The sequence below is a fragment of the Kogia breviceps genome, chromosome 10 (assembly GCF_026419965.1).
Source record: "Kogia breviceps isolate mKogBre1 chromosome 10, mKogBre1 haplotype 1, whole genome shotgun sequence".
Lineage (NCBI taxonomy): Eukaryota > Metazoa > Chordata > Mammalia > Artiodactyla > Physeteridae > Kogia > Kogia breviceps.
In genome coordinates, this window is record NC_081319.1 from 33,886,496 (window position 1) to 33,903,844 (window position 17,349).

A 17,349-nucleotide genomic window follows, 5' to 3' on the forward strand; every position below is an offset into this window, starting at 1 on the left:
GCTGCCTGGGCTTCCCTACCCTTGCTGTTAATACCACTTTCTTGTTGCTTATAATTTTCATTGCCCCAGATGATCCAGCTCTGTCGGAGGCACGGAGGCACAGTCAAATCTCATGCTGTACATTGATCACCTGTCCAACCTTTGCCTAGAGTGGGAGCCCCCAGTTCCTTCAAGAGATCCAACTTTACGTGTCTGTAAAGAAGAAGAGGAGGAGGGAGACAGCGGGGAGGATCCGGTGGCAGTTTAACACCAGAGCAGGTCCCATGTTTACTTTTACCCTTTCGGAGGTGGGTAACTGCAAATGCCATGGGGAGTTGGGTTTTAGGGACTCTGAATATTGATCTTGGATTTGGGGACTCATATGTACTTTATGTTTTGCTAGAGTGTAGGGGTTGCTATTTTTGTGGTTAAATCATAGCCAGACTGTTCCATGAATTCCCACCAGCATAGAACAAAAAGCCAGGTTCATCATCCACATGAAGTAAATTGTCCATTGGCTTCCAGTTGTTTGTGTCTTGCTATGTGGATAGAGAGTACGGTTCATTCATTGGTTCCTATTTCATGACTATTTATCATTTGCTTTCCAAGGCCTATGATTTTCAACAGACTTTCTTGTTTTGAAACTCTGGCTTTTGATGTTTTGAATTCCTCCCTCCTTGGTCAACCTCTTAGACCATGAGATCCTGACTAACTACTGAATAGATGAGATTTCATTTAGGACCACCCATCTGTGGTGGTCTAGTCCCAAACAGTCCTGGGCTATGTCTAACCAGCTTTTTCCCTAAGCAGAATGTGCATTTGTGACCCTGTAGACCTTAGGCAAAAGGGCTTCCTGTTGAGCCCCTCAAGCCCCCAGCCATCCCTAAGTTTGTACTGCCTGTTGTTGGTTGGGCTATGATAACAGTTTCTGGATGGATGGACGTGTGCACGTGGAAACTGCAGCCTCACGTGTGGAGAGGCAAGGTAAACCCTCAGAGACCCTGGGTGCTTCTTGCGTAGCAGTCTGTGCCAACTATCCTAGGTCTGAAGTATATTCTCCCTCTGTTGGTTCTTTTTTTTTTTTTTTTTTAAATTTCTATTGGAATATAGTTGATTTACAGTATTGTATTAGTTTCAGGTGTACAGCAAAGTGAATCAGTTATACATATACACATATCCACTCTTTTTTAGATTCTTTTCCCATATAGGTCATTACAGAGTACTGAGTAGAGTTCCCTGTGCTGTATAGTAGGTCTTTATTAGTTATCTATTTTATATATAGTAGTGTGTATATGTCAATCCCAATCTCCCAATTTATCCCTCCCCCTCACCTTACCCGCCCTGGTAACCATAAGTTTGTTTTCTACATCTGTGACTCTATTTCTGTTTTGTAAATAAGTTCATTTGTACCGTTTTTTTAGTTTCCACATGTAAGCGATATCATATATTTGTCTTTGTGTGACTTACTTTACTCAGTATGACAGTGTCTGGGTCCATCCATGTTGCTGAAAATGGCATTATTTTGTTCTTTTTGTGGCTGAATAATATTCCTTTGTATATATGTATCACATCTTCTTTATCCATTCCTGTGTTGATGAATATTTAGGTTGATTCCGTGTCTTGGCTATTGTAAATAGTGCTGCAATGAACATCGGGGTGCCTCTATCTTTTCACATTATGGTTTTCTTTGGGTATATACCCAGGAGTGGGATTGCTGGATCATATGGTATTTCCTTTTTTTAAAAAATAAATAAATAAATTTATTTATTTATGGCTGCGTTGGGCCTTCGTTGCTGCACGCAGGCTTTCTCTAGTTGTGGCAGGAGAGACTATTCTTCATTGTGGTGTGCGTGCTTCTCATTGCAGTGACTTCTCTTGTTGCAGAGCACGGACTCTAGGCACACGGGCTCAGTAGTTGTGGCTTGCGGGCTCTAGAGCACAGGCTCAGTAGTTGCGGCGCACGGGCTTAGTTGCTCCACAGCATGTGTGATCTTCCCGGACCAGGGCTCGAACCTGTGTCCCCTGCATTGGCAGGCGGATTCTTAACCACTGTGCCACCAGGGAAGTCCCTGGATCATATGGTGTTTCTGTATTTAGTTTTTTATGGAACCTCCATACTGTTCTCCATAGTGGTTATACCAATTTACACTCCCCCAATAGTGTAGGAGGGTTCCCTTTTGTCCACATCCTCTCCAGCATTTATTGTTTGTAGACTTTTTGATGATGACCATTCTAACTGGTGTGAGGTGGGACCTCATTGTAGTTTTGATTTGCATTTCTCTAGTAATTAGCAATGTTGAGCATCTTTTCATGTGCTTTTTGGCCATCTGTATGTCTTCTTTGGAGAAATGTCTATTTAGATCTTCCACCCATTTTTTGATTGGGTTGTTTGAGTTTTTGACTTTGAGCTGCATGAGCTGTTTGTATATTTTGGAAATAAATCCCTTGCAGGTCTCATTGTTTGCAAATATTTGCTGCCTCTGTCGGTTCTGAGTCTCTACTTACTTTGCATTCTTCAGCTGCGTATCTGCTTTGGCATAATAAGCACGTAAATTAGAAACTTTGGGGGTTCCTTCAAGAAAGAGAGTTTAAACGACCTCATCTTATAGTATGTGTGTTCGCCAGTGCTGTGTGCTTTGAACCAAACAGGGATGGGCCATGGTGAGTTTTATCACTGAATCCAAGGAAAGTTTAGTTTAATTTTCAGTTTTGGAATAGCACCAACAGATGCCTCACCACCTCGTATCCTTTCTGGATTGAGGCAGGTAATTACTGCCTACACAAATAAATCACATACTTTTGCAAAAAAAAAAAAAATCTTTGAATGACATTTGATTTATAATTAAACTTGGCAATGCAGTCTCTGAAGTGTCTCATCTTGTCTAATCACAATGATCTATTTCCTTTCAGAGTACTTCTGCGTGTAGGGGTTAGTCCTCTTGTTATCATCACATAATATGGGGGTGGGAATAATTTAAGAAAAGAAAAAGAAAAATTAGAATAAATGATTGCCATTTTAGGTCAAAGTCAAACCACTGATTGTTTCTATTTGTGTTTTTTAAAAAACATTTTTACGTCCCTTCATTGACTGATTTATTCTGCAAACAGATTTAAACACTGGCTTTCTAAGTGCCCTGCCTGCACCAGCAACCTCCTTCCCAGCATCACCTGGGAACTTGTTAGAAATCCACAGTCTCAGGCCCCACCCAGACCTACTGAATTAGAAACTCTGTAGGTGGGGTCCAACACACTGGGTTTGAATGAACTTCCTGATGATTCTGCTGCACACAGAAGTTTGAGAACTATTGGTTTAAAACTCCTGTGAATGCATGAGGTGAGGGCATTAATAGGAGTTTACCTCTAACCCTGTCATCCAGGAGTTTGAAATCCAATCCTGGGCACAAAGCATAAATTCATCAGACAGTTAGGCAGCATGATGTTTATAAAATGTAAATTACATCATACACTCACTTCCTAAGTCCCTCCAGGCAGTTCCCTCTCTACTCGAAATAAATGTAAAGGCTTGCTGAGACCTACAAGGCCTGGCATGCTCCCTCCCCTGCCTACCTGCCCAGCTCATCTGGTGCTGTTTCCCCCCCAACCCCTAACCTGCGCTCCGCCACATCACACTGGCCTTCTTTCTGGTCCTCAAACGTGCCGCCTGAGTGTGGTGTCAGCAGGGATACAGAGGAAGGGGAAGGAAGAGCGAAAATTGCTAAGGTTAAAAAGTACAATTGGTCACTAAAGCATTTTTTAATTCGGTATAATATTTCTAAACCAATATCCCCATTGGGCAATATATTAATATGTTGATTCTTATATATATTGATTGAATAAATATGTTAATGTGATAATATTAGTGGCCCCATCTTGTAGTGGAGCAAAGTCTGAAACGACTCTGAATCGTTAAGGAAATATTCACTGCGGTTTAGTTTAACTTTCGTGTCGTGGATTTGTATCAGTTTCTCTCTCTGAGAGTTGGCGGGGCAGGCACAGTGCTCAGCCACACACCACACAGCACAGCCGGGAACTGAATAAACATGCTGGAGACCCCAGCTGCTGAACGTGAAATCACTTGTGGCACCAGAACATAGATGGAGCTGACGCATGCATCTTGCTGTCTTCACTTAGTTTTAGGAAAGATAGTGACCATGTTTGTTCAGTTTTGTTTCTGTAAAAAGTTATCTGTGAATGCCAGTTTTGATCTTTGGGATATTAAATGTACCGTGTGATTAGGCAACAAAGTAGATGTTTGGATTTTTATTGAATGTGAAAAAATAGTCTCTCAGGATTCTCTCCAGAATGAGAAAGGGGAAACACATATTTTAAATATGATTTGTTGAAAAAAAAAAAACAACCCAAAACTTAAATGTGAGGCAAAGGTTTTCTTGAAGATTTTAGAACGGGGCAATGGTTTTTTGGGGTTTTTTTTTTTTGCTTTTTTTTTTTTTTTTTTGTCTTGACTTTGTTTTCACTCTCCACAGCTCTTTCACAGTAACAGACTGTCTCATTTTATAAGTGTAGCATCTCTGGTTTGGGGCGTTATTTGGTTTTGGGGGAGACTCTCATTTGAGATCTTCAGTAGAAGAGGGAAAGATGGGTTGGAGGGGCCATCAAGGAGAGTGCGTGGTGGAGGTATGCTCGGTCCTGGTAACCTTTTAGCTTCACCTTGCCTTGTAAAGTTTAAAGTTCTCCCAGGAAACGGAGGCAAGTCTCCTACTGTGTGACAAAGCTCCCTGACTGGCCAGGAAGCCCTTCCTATTGGAAGACAAAGCTAGTCAGCCTCATGTGCCTGGAGATGCACAGTGAATGCCCTGCCCCTGCCCTCAGGGAGCCCACAGCCCAGAGGCCGGGAGACTTCAGCAAATACCTATATGAAAAAAGGTGCATTTTCGCACTTTGAAAGGCATTCTGAAGGATGAGAGAGCTATGAGAGCAGAGAACAGAAAAGCAGGCTCCCAATTCTCTTTGGACAGGCGACTGAAGCTGAGAATTGAAGTTGTTATTTTGGTTGTGTGTCGAGGTTGGTGGCATGGTGGGGGGTGAGGAAGAGTGGCACCACCTCCCATGCTAGCTGGGACTCTACCTATAGAGGCTGCCACAGCAGAGAATCTTCTGAGCAACCACATGGCTGAAAACACCCAAAGACTCACTGCAGAGTGAACCCAGGGGAGGGTCTCTTCCCCCAGGAGAGACTGAGTTTTCCCAGTGTCCACCAACAGCACCAGTACTACTGTGCCCAAGTGTGTGGCCAGCACCTTGGCATTTATTTCTCTTCCTTTTGTTGCTTCCTCTAACTCTTTTCACTGCCTCTCTCTGAGATCATTCCTTTTGGGGGTCAGCCTCTGCTGGTCTCCTCCTTGAGAGCAAAGCTGCCTGTAGGGAACATTTACCATACCTTCGAAGATTCTTACGTGACTTTTAGGGAGGCATTTTAAGCATCTTCAGAGACTCTTACTGGATGTGGCCAGAAGCTCCTAGGTAAGGAACTGTCTTCACCCACTGCCTTCTTTGACCCAGAGTCATTACTACGTGTCCCATCTTTCCAAGCCAGGACATACTTGGAGGGCAGTTTCTCTGTCTGGTTTTGTTTGATGCCTGACAAGCTAATTTTGCACAGATCTGACACTCAAGTAGTTGACAAATGAAAGAAGAGATTGTGCAAATCCAAATGCCCTTGCAATGCTGAGGCTCGATTTCAGTAGGGTGGAGTAAAATTGATATCTGATTCATTTATTTCTCCATCCACCCATCCAAAAGCAGTTATTGAGGACTTCCTGTTTAATTGTGCAGCTGAAACACAATGCCTGGCACGTGGTATGTTTATAATCGATGCTGGTTATTATAGAGGAAATGCAGAACTAACTCTGGCTTCTGAATCCCTTTGTGCTCTTATCCCACTGAGTTTTACGGAAGCCCCAGCTGTTCATCCTTCTCCTGTCATTTAGGAGTGACGGTCCAGGGTTCCAAGCTCTGAGAGCATCTGCTTTTCTTCAGAGTGGCAGAATTTGGCCATAGGAGGGAACTCATGGCATGAGCTCTGACATTTTAGAGTGCCGAAGGACAGTTCACTGGCTGTCTGCACAAAGCCTGAGTGAACACAAAATGACAGGGAGTGGTTAAACTTCAGGGAGGTCTGAGTGGCTTTTTAAAAAATTAATGAATTAAGAAAGACAGTCACTTGGAGCAGTGAGGTTTCATTTAAAACCATTACTGAATTCCCAGTAGCTTTTTGTCATCAGGTGTTTTTCTGAATGAAAAGATAAGACAAATAAAATTACTTAGGGGTATGCAAACTTTTTTTGATCTTTAAAAGGAGTCCTTATGGAAATTGTGCTGCTCCTGTCTTCTTCTGCCATGATAAGCTTGAAGTTTGGTTGTGCCCGCTTCAAGCAGCTCCCAATCCAAGGGAAAATTCTTAGTGCCTGATGGCTCTCACCAGTGGCTGCAGTGTTGGGACAGATCTGGCAAGCAGATGTTTATGGTGAAACTTTCCATTCCAGAATAGTTCCTTCTGAGGCAGGAGGTGGGTTAGGTCAGAGAAGAATGTGCCAGACAATGTGCCCCTTTGCTAACCAGTGCTGTCATCTTGGCTGCCCCTCTAGAAGACTCATCTTCCTGAAATCTTTGGTAAAAAGGCCATTCAACAAATACATGTAGCATTGGCCAGGATTTTTCTAGCTCAGCTCTAACAACAGGGAATGGATTTAATCAGATTCAAGGAGACCTTAAGACCCTTTCTATAACTGTTTTACCATTCGGAAGACAGATTATCAAACACCAGTTTCTTGAGCAAAGCTTGCAAACAACTAATGCCAAAGTAATCAAGTTGACCATGCAAGGGTCTGAAAACTTAGTGACATTTATTAGGTTCACTGGGACACATACTATATTCAGTGCTTTGATGGATTAATCTAATTAGTCTTCATAGCAATCTATGAAGTAAGCACTAATATTATGACCATTTCATAGATAGGGAAACTGAGGCTTAGGCCTTCTAGTTGACTTGTCCAAAGTCACATAGTGATTCCTCCTACTTTAACCACTGGGCTTATAACATGGCCACATTGCTGATTTTAAGTCAACAAGCTATTATTTTAAGTTTTATCCCTTCCTCATTTCCTTACTTGGAAAATGCAGTCCTTATACAGATAGACATGCAGTTATTACAAGAAGTGATCATTTGAGTCCATTTTAATAGACTCGGCAAAGGCTGGTATCTATATAACAGTAACAGAAACACTGAGTTTGGTGGAAAAGATATTTCCAAGTTGTCTTCTCTGTCCTCATTTGCAGCCTCCATACATGATAGGATGTGCTTCAGAGGTTGCTTGGAGGGGATCAGTGTGATGCTCACAGTGAGGAATCAGGCACTTTCATTAACAAGATGTGGCTTGAAGCAGGTCATGTGGCTCCTCGAGGTTTCAGACTTCTGGTACACAGGGTGATCATAGTTTATTCAACAGCCATTTATTTGGTATCTATTACATATGCACATATGATGAGAAGCTCACTCTCTCTTACTGAGACTGTCACGCAAGTAACCTGATGTAATGGGATCTATTCTAGGGGACAGCTCTGTACCTTTGTGAGGGGCTAGAGCACTGCAGGCTGCCAAGTCAGGCTGACATCAACAAATGTTCATTGAGTGCCTACTATGGCCAGGTTCCGTTCTAAGAGCAAGAGATTAAAAATGCATTCCATTATATTTGGGGTTGGAGGCCATGGGGAGAGACAATAAACCAGTAAATAAACAAATAAGGTGATTTCGAAACCAGTTAAATGCATGAAGAAGATACAGTAGAGCAATATAACAGTGACTGAGCTTGGAAGGACCTACTGTACCTAAGGTGATCAGAGAAGGCTGCTTTGAGGAGGAGACACTAAGAAAAGGCTTGGAAAATGAGAAGAACTTTCTAGGCAAAGAATTTGGTGGAATAGCCTTGATTTATATGGTTCTACAATTTCATTATTCTTTCAACACAAAAGTTCAGATGTCAAGCACATGATATCACTTCTTGGGATTTGTTGAGTTTTTTTAAAGGTCAAGCCCATGCTCAGTTTTTTGTAAACATTCCATGTGTACTTGAAGAGCATGTGTATTTTTCCTTCAAGTGCCTATTCTTTGTTTTTTAGATGCAGCTTATAAATTATGTAACTGAAATCTTCTATATCTCTATTAATGTTTTAGCTGTTTAACTTCTCAGTTGCTTAGAGATAAGCATTCACATATTCATGATAGTGCGTTTGCTCATTTCTCAGTAATTCTATCAATATTTGTTTTATATATTTCCAGCCTATGATCTTAACTGTATTACATTTCATTATTGAATGTTACAGCTCCTGGTGGGTTATTCTTGTCATTAATCTCTCCCTTTATCCCTACTAATGCTTTTACCTATAAATTTTATTTTGTCTGATAATATTGCTATAACAACATCCTTTTGGTTAATGTGTGTGTTTGCTTTTTCCATCCTTTCATTTTCAGCCTCTGTGTGTTCCTGGTCCATTTTATAAGCAACATAAAGCTGGAGTTTGGGGGGGGGGGTTTGTTTTTAATTGGGTGTCTCTGTCTTTTGATGGGGCAATTTAAGCTAATTATATTTATTGTAACTAATCTATTTGGACTTAACTTTGCCTTCTTATTTTGCATGTTCCATGGGTATTTTTTTCTTCCTTTTCTCTTCTTTACTGCTTTGTTTGAATTGACTATGCTTCCTTTATTTCTTTTTATTTTCTCCTCTACTGATTTGGAAGTTACATATTCTATTTCTCTTCTCATAGTGGTTTGGATAGTATCTAAAGCATAATTTGGCAAACACTCAGAGGCCTTTAATGCATTGCCTTCAGTTGGTTTAACAGCTTTCTCTAGGATCCTGGCTCCCGAGTGGTTGGGTCTTTAATGGGGTGAGGTATAAATATAAGTGCAGATCATGGTCACTGTGATGGTTATATCTTGGAGTGCAGACTTCCAACTTGTCTTTGCCAAGAACTGTGCCTTGTTGCCTAAGAGTTCCGGTAATTGACAGACTGTAAAATACTCTTGGGCTGTGGGTAACATAGCAGCTTCTAAGCAAGGAGTCACTTGGTTTCTTCTGTTGCCCTTCTGCTTGTCTGCATCCGAGCTCTTGTAAGTGATGATAAATGTTAAATAGCTCCTGTAAAACTGTTGAACTGTCAGTTTTTAAACTGCATAAAACACTGACATTTTCATTAGATCCTGGCCCTGAGGAATGTCCGGCTTTCATCATAACGGATTTGTTTACTGCTGCAGAGAGTCTTAATGTGCTGCCTATGGGAGAGATCTTACCGTCACCTGCTCTTAAATGGGAAAGACTTTATTCAGCCAAAGATTTTTGCAAAAGGATTTGCAAGAGGGCTTTTTCACCTCCCCCTCTCTTCCCTGCCGCCACCTCCCAAAAGGGTAAGGGATGATGATAAAGTCTTTGAAGAACCTTAATATTGGACAGGAAAATTTTTAATGTAAAATAATCCTGCAAAGTCCATTAGGAGACAAAATGTTGGAATGATGCTATTAAATGACTATTTAGTTTCAGTGTATCCTGTTAAAGATAAGCAAGTCATATCTATGTCTTTTTGACCTCAATCCTTTGGTCTACATTTAAACAGATATCTTGATTTTGGATTAATAAACTCTTCTGTGTATATTAGTAGAGAAAACATTTTAAACTGCTGGGTCCTTCTAAGCAAATAAGAAAAGAGAGGTCTTTTATCTTCTGATCATTGCAGTAGATTTTTAGCAGAAGATGCCAAACTCTTCATGAACAAATGTAGAGTCATCCTAGTTTAACAAGCTGGGAAATGTGTGTGCTGAAAGACAGGCTTGTCTTAATGTGACCAAGACTGGGAATGTTAACTTTTCTGGAATCAACATGTTTGCAATTTATGGCGAGATTTCTTGCTTATTTTTTAAAAGAACTTCCTCTTCCGTATTAGCTTGTTGAATATGTCATTGGCAGGTTTGTCTACTTTCACATTTCAAGAGAGGCAGCCTGCCATAGGGAAGCAAAATCTCTCAGGCAGATCAGCACTTGAATTCTGATTCTAGGACATACTAACTGTGTAATCACAGGTGAGTTAATGAACTTTTCTGATTTTGGTTTTATCATCTGTAACATTGAAATAATAAACTGACTTTTTAGAGCTGATATAAACATTAAGTGAGATAATACACATGAAGTGTGTAGCACAAAACATGGTACATACTAAGTACATACTCGGGGATTATTCAATGAAATTTGATGATTATAATGATAATGAAAGTGGTTGTGGTAGAGAGAATGGTAATAAATGTGCTGATGGTGGTAGTGGTGGTGCTGGTGGTGAGAATACTGATGTTGGTGGTAATAACAGTGATGAAAACGATGATATCGGTGGTGGTGATAACCATATGTTAGGAGTTCTTTAAAGTCTGAGAAAGGATATTATATAATCAAAGAACTGGAGAAGAGGCCGAATTTTCTACTACTACCTGACCTAGAGTCCTCCACTTTTCAGTTGGGCACTTTGAGTCACTCGGAGGGACTTTCTTAATAAAATTCTATTGTAGACCACAAACCACAAAAGCCTAGTTCATTCATGCAGCTGTGTTTTCAGGCCTGGATTTGTCTTAGAAAGAGCTAGCAGTGTTACTCTGAGTCATTTGATTTTGTCAACATCTATCTCCTTCCTAAAACTTGCTCATTTCTTGGCTTCTGTGACTTTGGACATTTTGGAGTTCTTCTTCTGTCTCCTTGAACACTTCTCCATCATCTTTTTGCCACCTTTTCTTTCTGTGGTCATTTGGATACATGAGTGTGGAACTCAGGGAAGACAATGCAGGAGAGAAAAAGAGCCATCAGCAAGGCTGGGACAGAATCTGAGTGTAGTGTCACAGAAGCAGAGAAGGGGGACAATCCAGGTAGAGGAGGAAGGACAGTGTTTCTTATTACAAGATAAATGATGAGGATAAGGAAGCCTGGGCAAGACCATTACTTTTGGCACTGAAAATTCAATGTTGGCATCTGACACAAAGTCACTGAGATGGTGAAAGAAGAAGAGTTGAGGAATGTCTAGATGAGGAGGTGGAGGCCGCAGACATTGAAGAGAGAGAGAGAGGAGCGTGTGGAAAGACTTTTTTTAGATAGGAGAGAATCAGGCCTATCTGTAGACCAAGAGGAGGGAGCCAGAGGAAGCTGAGTAGGAAGATACAAAATCAGGAAGATTTCAGATATTTGGTCCTGGAGGAAATGGGAGAGGTAGGAGGATGAGTTCATCAGCTTGTAAAAGCACCTGGCACATCCCCAGTGAGCAGACAGGGAATATCACCAGGTGAGGAAAAGTATAATCTGTGAGGCTCATGTTGAATGACCTTGACTGTCTCTTAAAAGCAGGTGAGATCTCTGATGAGTGTGAGAGATGTTTGGAAGCATAAGGAGAAATTTTGACAAGAACCATTGTCTGAAATGGGAGAGGAAGTTAGCCAGTGATCAAAAGACTTGCCAAGGAGCATTGTGACGGGTAGGAGGTGTGTTTTCCTGGATTTTCCCATACTATCCTCACCCTGGTTTCTATCCCTGGGATATTCTGTGCACCCTAAGCATCCATGTGGAATCCCATGGATGGCCCTCCCACTCCCCCCACTATGGGGCCCTTCCTTTCCATCTCCCCATGCCCAGCCCTGTTCTTAGATGGCTATTACACAGAAATTAACCAGTGGACTGATTTGCATCAAGGTGAGGAAGGTTGCAAAGGTGCAGTGTCTCATACCACCCAGGCATTAGTGTGGCAGGTAGGAGCACAGCATCAGGAGTCAAGGGCATGGAGTGTGGTCCCAGGTCTAGATGGTTAAACTGTATTGTGTCCTCCTGTAGCACAAGGTATCATGTCTTTCTAACTTGCCATTCCAATACCAGCATGTTATCAAGTAGGGGCTTGATAGCCCCTAGCATACAGTAGGGGCTCATAGAATTTATTTGACTAGGTAAATGCAAGAATATGAGAAATCTTCAAACACCTCATCCTTTGCAGATATGAGAGACTGTTATTCTGAAGTGCATTTTAACAAGCACTATATCAGTCCAAAGAATGACTCTCTAATAGTAAAATGTCAGCTACCACTGGTGGGCAGGTAAAAGGAAATACTTTCAGCAGAGCTGGGTGGGGGCTGTCCAGAATTGCTCAGATTTAACTACCTGGAGGTCTATATCTTTTGGTTTGGCTTACTGATAAATTAGGTCCTATCTCTTCAGTGATCTGATCCAAGGTGATTTAGTCATTTTTCATTCTTGCTATTAATGTGTATGTATATATACTTTGTCATTATAGACAAGAAGCTGGGGTCCCAAGAAGGCAAAGAGAGATGAAAATGGGTTTCAAATAAAGAAGCAGAGTCCCCTTCTCACTCACTCTTTCTGACCTCTCCCCCCACCCCCTCCTAAAATAGATCTTTCTCTACCTTTCCCTATGACTCCACCAGCATGGAGAAATGGATTGTCAGGCAAATCCCAAAAGAATAAAAGAAAAATATCTCTTCAGAAGGAGAGGGCAGAGGGGAGAGATAGGAGCATCAATAAAGGCTGAAAAGATTGGCCTAGAGAGTATGGAATCCAAGAGAGTGTTTATTTTCAAAACAAAAGCTTACCAATCAGGTGCTTTTTAACAGATGAGAAAAATGGATTGAGCAAATCTTGTGTCTGGGCTTAGGGACATGCACACAGTGGCCCAAGCTACTGAGTGAGCAGGACTGGCTTTTGTCCTCCTGGCTCTGATGGAAGCCTTTGAGTAAGCAGGACTCATCAGTGAGCTACCATAAGCTCCAGGAAGCCTGCGTCTGGCCTGGCCACCCTTCCCGTTTTGCTGGGTCACTTAGAATCCCAACTTCCTGCCTTGCCCACACGTTGGAACAGCCCAAGGAAGCCTCACCAGCCATTCCTTGGCAGGCAGCCTGACGTGATTGGAGAGCTGTCCCTCACAAAGCCCGCTTTTGGCTGGCATCTTTTTGGGCACTGCTCTTTTTCACAAATGCTTCTTCCAAGAAAGCCTTGAGACAAGGAAGTCAAATTTTCTTTAGAAGCTGTGTGTTAGGGCATTAGACAGACATAACTGGATTTAAAATCTGCCTCGGCCCTTTATATGCTGTGTGACCTTATGCAACCAGGTTATTTTTTCTGAGCCTCAGTTTCCTTGTTAGTAAATGGGATACATCCAACCTGCCTCAGAGGCCACGGTGAGGATGAGGATAACAGAGATCAGGTGCTTGACAGAGGGCCTGGCAAAGAGAAGGAGGGCAGTGATGGGCAGTGAACCTGGCAGGAGAACCCCCCCCCCCCAGCACCCACTCAAAACCTGTGCTTGTTTATCCTTGTTGTGGATGTTTGGTTTGGGTTTCAGTCAGCTGCTTCTTCCATCAGAACCACACATGCTTATGTTTTGAGTTCTCATCGTCATTTGTAAATAGTTCCTGGCCTGCATGAGTAACAGCATGTTCCAGGCGCAGTGTCTGCATCTGGAAAACAAAGGGTGCAAACTCGATTTTGATTCATGTGAACCAGCTTGGAGGTTCAGGTCTGAGGACTCTCCACTGGACTTTCTGCACCAGAGACCTCCCCTCCCTGTCACAGTGCTGGGTCCCACCGGGGTAGAACTGTGAGGTCATACGTGGCATAATGCAGTCCCTAAGTAAGAGAAGAGACAGATATGAAAATGAAAAAATGCTTCTCAGTATTTCCTAACTGCTCAATAAAATAGAGCATGTGCTTTTAAATTCTTATTTGAAAGAAAAATTGCTAAAATCACAAGTGAAAATCACCCACAATTCTTAAATGGAGATATAAAGTGTGAAGTCAGTGTTTTGCACCCCTCCTTTTGGCAGTTGGATCACACGCCCAGATGCTACCTCGGTTGACTGTTTGGTGTTCGCCCTTCCCATTTTTTCCCTGAGTTTATAACACGTATCCCTATTTGCATGTATGCGTACATATATATGTAATTTTTACAGAATTGTGGCCTGTAATTTGCATTTTGGGGTCATTGTGGTTCACTTGATACCATATCAATTTCATTCCTTTAGATCTGTATATATAGACTTACCTCCTAAGTTTAATGCAGCATATTGTTCCAGACCATAGAAAAAATAAAACATACTTATTTGTTATATCCTTTTGATGGGCAATAGGTTGTTTCCAGTTGTTTTTTTTGTTTTGGTTTGGTTTTTTTGGTGGTATCAAGAAGACTGCAGCAAACACATCTTTATGTTTTGCTCTGTATTCTGGTGCTTTTATTTCTGTGGAATCAACTCCTAGAAGTATAACTTCTGAGTCAGAGGATGCTCTCTTTAAATTTTAATAAAGTCTTCCAATCTGATTTCCACAGTGTTTGAAAGCACCTTATACACCCACCAGTAGGATGAGAGGGTGCCCGTTTCCCCATAATCTTAATAGCTTTGGACAACATCAGTCAGTTTTTTTTTCCCAGTCTGATGAGTGGAAAATTGCCTCACTGTTTTAATTTTTATTTCTCTTATATTTATTTTCATTTGTTCAGTAGCCATTTTTTTGTCCTAAGAATTTCCCATTTGTATCTGTGGCCCATATTTGGAGTGAAATTATTGTCTTTTAAGAAAAAATTGTCCTAATTTTATAATTAGTAACAAACAAACCCCAATAAAGTGATTTTTTTAAAGGTACGGTGAAAACGCAGGACCTCCCAAAGCTGTTGGGAGGACAAGGATTTCACGGACTGGAGATGCGTGAGCAAAAGGTAGCAATCCTTCGGGAAGCCGTGCAGTTCACGGCTTTCTCTTTCATGTGTATTATTGCCCCCATACGCTCCTCAGTGCAGTCCTGGGAGGTAGGCTGAGCTCTGGATGACCTCCTGGTTGTCAGACCTTCAACTTGCCCGTGACTGATGAGGCTCGTCTTTTGGGCTTCACCTGAGGATTCTGAATCCTCTGCTTGCCTGTCTCCTGCTGGGACTGTTGCCTGACAACCTTTCATTGCCCTCCCCACACCACCCTTCCCAAACCCCTCAACCATGAGTTCTGTACGCTTCTTGGAGTCCTGGGAACTCATTTACAACTTCCTTCAAGAATGCAGTGCCAGACTCCTCATAGATCTCTTGGGTGATGGTAATTTTTATTCTTACTAATGAAGTATTCGTTTATTAGTATTAGTTTATTGAGCACTTACCATTTGCAAGGCCAGTGCTTATGGTTGTGCAAGTTATCCACTGCACAACTCCAGGGGGCAGCATTCATTGCACAGTAATTGGAGATTTGCAGGATTATTTCTGCCAGATGACCATCAAGTGTATTGAAGAAAGGGGTCTTTTTTCTAATTCAGACAGAACCACCACAATTGAGAGAAGCAGAGTTAACCATGTGCCAGGCACTTTGCTGTGTGCTCTAAACACTTCATTTTTTTTTTATCATTCCAATAGCCTTCTGAGGTTGGTGATATCACTTCCCTCTCTAAAGCTGAGGAAACTGAGTCTCAGGTTAAGTTGTTTGCTCAAGTCACACAGCTAGTAAGTGAATTCAGACTCAGGTCCAGCTGACCACAAAGCCCGTGCTTAACTCTTGCCCTGCTCTTCCTCTGTATTGGGATCTGTTTATCCTCAGAATCTTCCACAATACCCCAAGCCATGGTTATGGCACAAGCACTGGGTTCAGTCGGCCTGTCCACCACTCTGGAAGGACTAGGTGGCCAGTGGGCCGTACTGAAACAATGAACTTGAAACAACCCAAGGGACCCTCATGACCCAACAGCACCTTTCTGTGAACAAAACCAAAGCCTTAGAGCACAGTTCCTGCCCACAGCGATTTCATCAGGAGATCAGCATCTCTGGATCTCACTTGGGAAGGAGGAGCCACTTTTTCGATGTACACTCTTCCCAAGTCAGGATTTCCTGGTCTCTGTCCCAGAATCAGTTTCCTTTGACCACACTCAGAGTGTGGGTAACATTGATGCAGAGGTGCTAAGAGTGAGAGCCAACATTTCCCATCTTCTGACTCTGGTGCTGATGGATGGGGACCAGGTGAAAGGGTTTTTCTGGAATTGATTCATCAGGCCGAGGGGATTTCCTTCTCTCTCTCTGCTTTCTCTTCTGAGGTTCATGTGTCTTTTTAACATTTCGTTAACTTACTGAGGCCTAATTTGAAAGTTGTCTTTAAGATCCATTTGTTCTGATTCAGTTGCTGAGACTTTATGATGTTGTTCCCTTTCTTGGAAAAATGCTCCAAATGGTTTGCGTGACTGATGCATTCCACAGCACCCTGATTGATGGTGGGGAGGCCGTGGCTGGAGGACTGTTCCTGGAAGGAGGGGCTGGGGTCTGTGAACCGTATTACAGCTAGGTTTGGGAAGCGGAGATGTTTGCCCTTGATGCCACCCAGCTTGGAGCCTTCTGTGGTCCCTTGGGGAAAACTGTTAAGGAAACAACCTTGACATTTGCACCAGCCTCAAATTGGGAGTAAGGAGTCAGGAGACTGGGTTCAGCCTAGAGATGCATAGCAATTTTTTAGTCACTTGGGTAACTTTATTGTCTCTGTGGTTTAAAATCATGGGTCTGGTCAATGAAAAGGGATGTTTTTGCAGTTTTGAAGGCAGTGATACTTACTTTTTAAGAGCTCTGGAGCCAGACATAGCTGGTTGCTATAACCAACCCCCTACTCACTGTTAGCTTGACCATGTGTAAGTGGCTTGTCCAGGCCTCTGATTCCTGTCTGTGAAATGGGATTGATAAAACCTGTTTTACAAGGTCATTGTTAGGATTACATGGGATAATGTTTGAAAAGCATAGCACAAGGCCTGGCACGTAGAAACCACTGAATGATATTATTGCCAGCCTAGCAGACAAGGTAAATAATACTTTACAGCAAAAGTGGATTGCCCTGACTCTGCTGGTACGGACTTTATAACCACTTTGGAGTGCAACTCAGCAACATCTTGTCAAGTTTAATTTAGACCGTGACTAACAATTCGACATAGCAATTCGACCTCTACGTATATACCCTAGGGAAATGCTTGAATCTGTGTACATGAGGACAGGTGTAATTAGCATCTTTGAAGCTTTGTAATAGCAAAAAATTGGATTCAATACAAATATTTATCAATAGAAGTTCTGGTATATCTATGCAATAGGATACATCACAGCATGAAAATGCACTTGAGCCAACTACATTAAAATGGGTAAATTGCAAAAACATCATATTGAATGAAAGAAGCAAGTTTAATAGTGATAAATGCAGTATGAAAAATTTTGTTTAAAGATTATTAACTTGCAGATTTATACTACATTTGTTAATGAATGAATACATAGAGCACAACAGTATTAAAAGCGTAACAAACGTGCATAGAAATAATACTCACC

The 17,349-nt window shown here is 41.8% G+C and overlaps 1 protein-coding gene across 10 annotated transcripts in view; it reads left to right on the plus strand.

Annotated features, from left to right (window-relative positions):
- ERC2 (ELKS/RAB6-interacting/CAST family member 2) overlaps window positions 1-17,349 on the plus strand; it is a 969,444-nt gene that overhangs the window by 872,394 nt on the left and 79,701 nt on the right. For 3 of the 10 annotated variants that reach the window (XM_067043898.1, XM_067043895.1, XM_067043896.1), the window contains one exon: window positions 70-258. The exons of 5 other annotated variants lie outside the window; for them this stretch is intronic. Coding sequence is in view for 3 of the 5 variants with exons in the window: in XM_067043895.1 (XP_066899996.1) it covers window positions 70-126 (57 nt within the window). In the remaining 2 variants the exon portion in view is untranslated. Of the gene's footprint in view, window positions 1-69; window positions 288-17,349 lie in introns of all 10 variants that reach the window. 2 more of the 10 variants (XM_067043897.1, XM_067043894.1) reach the window with 1 other exon arrangement.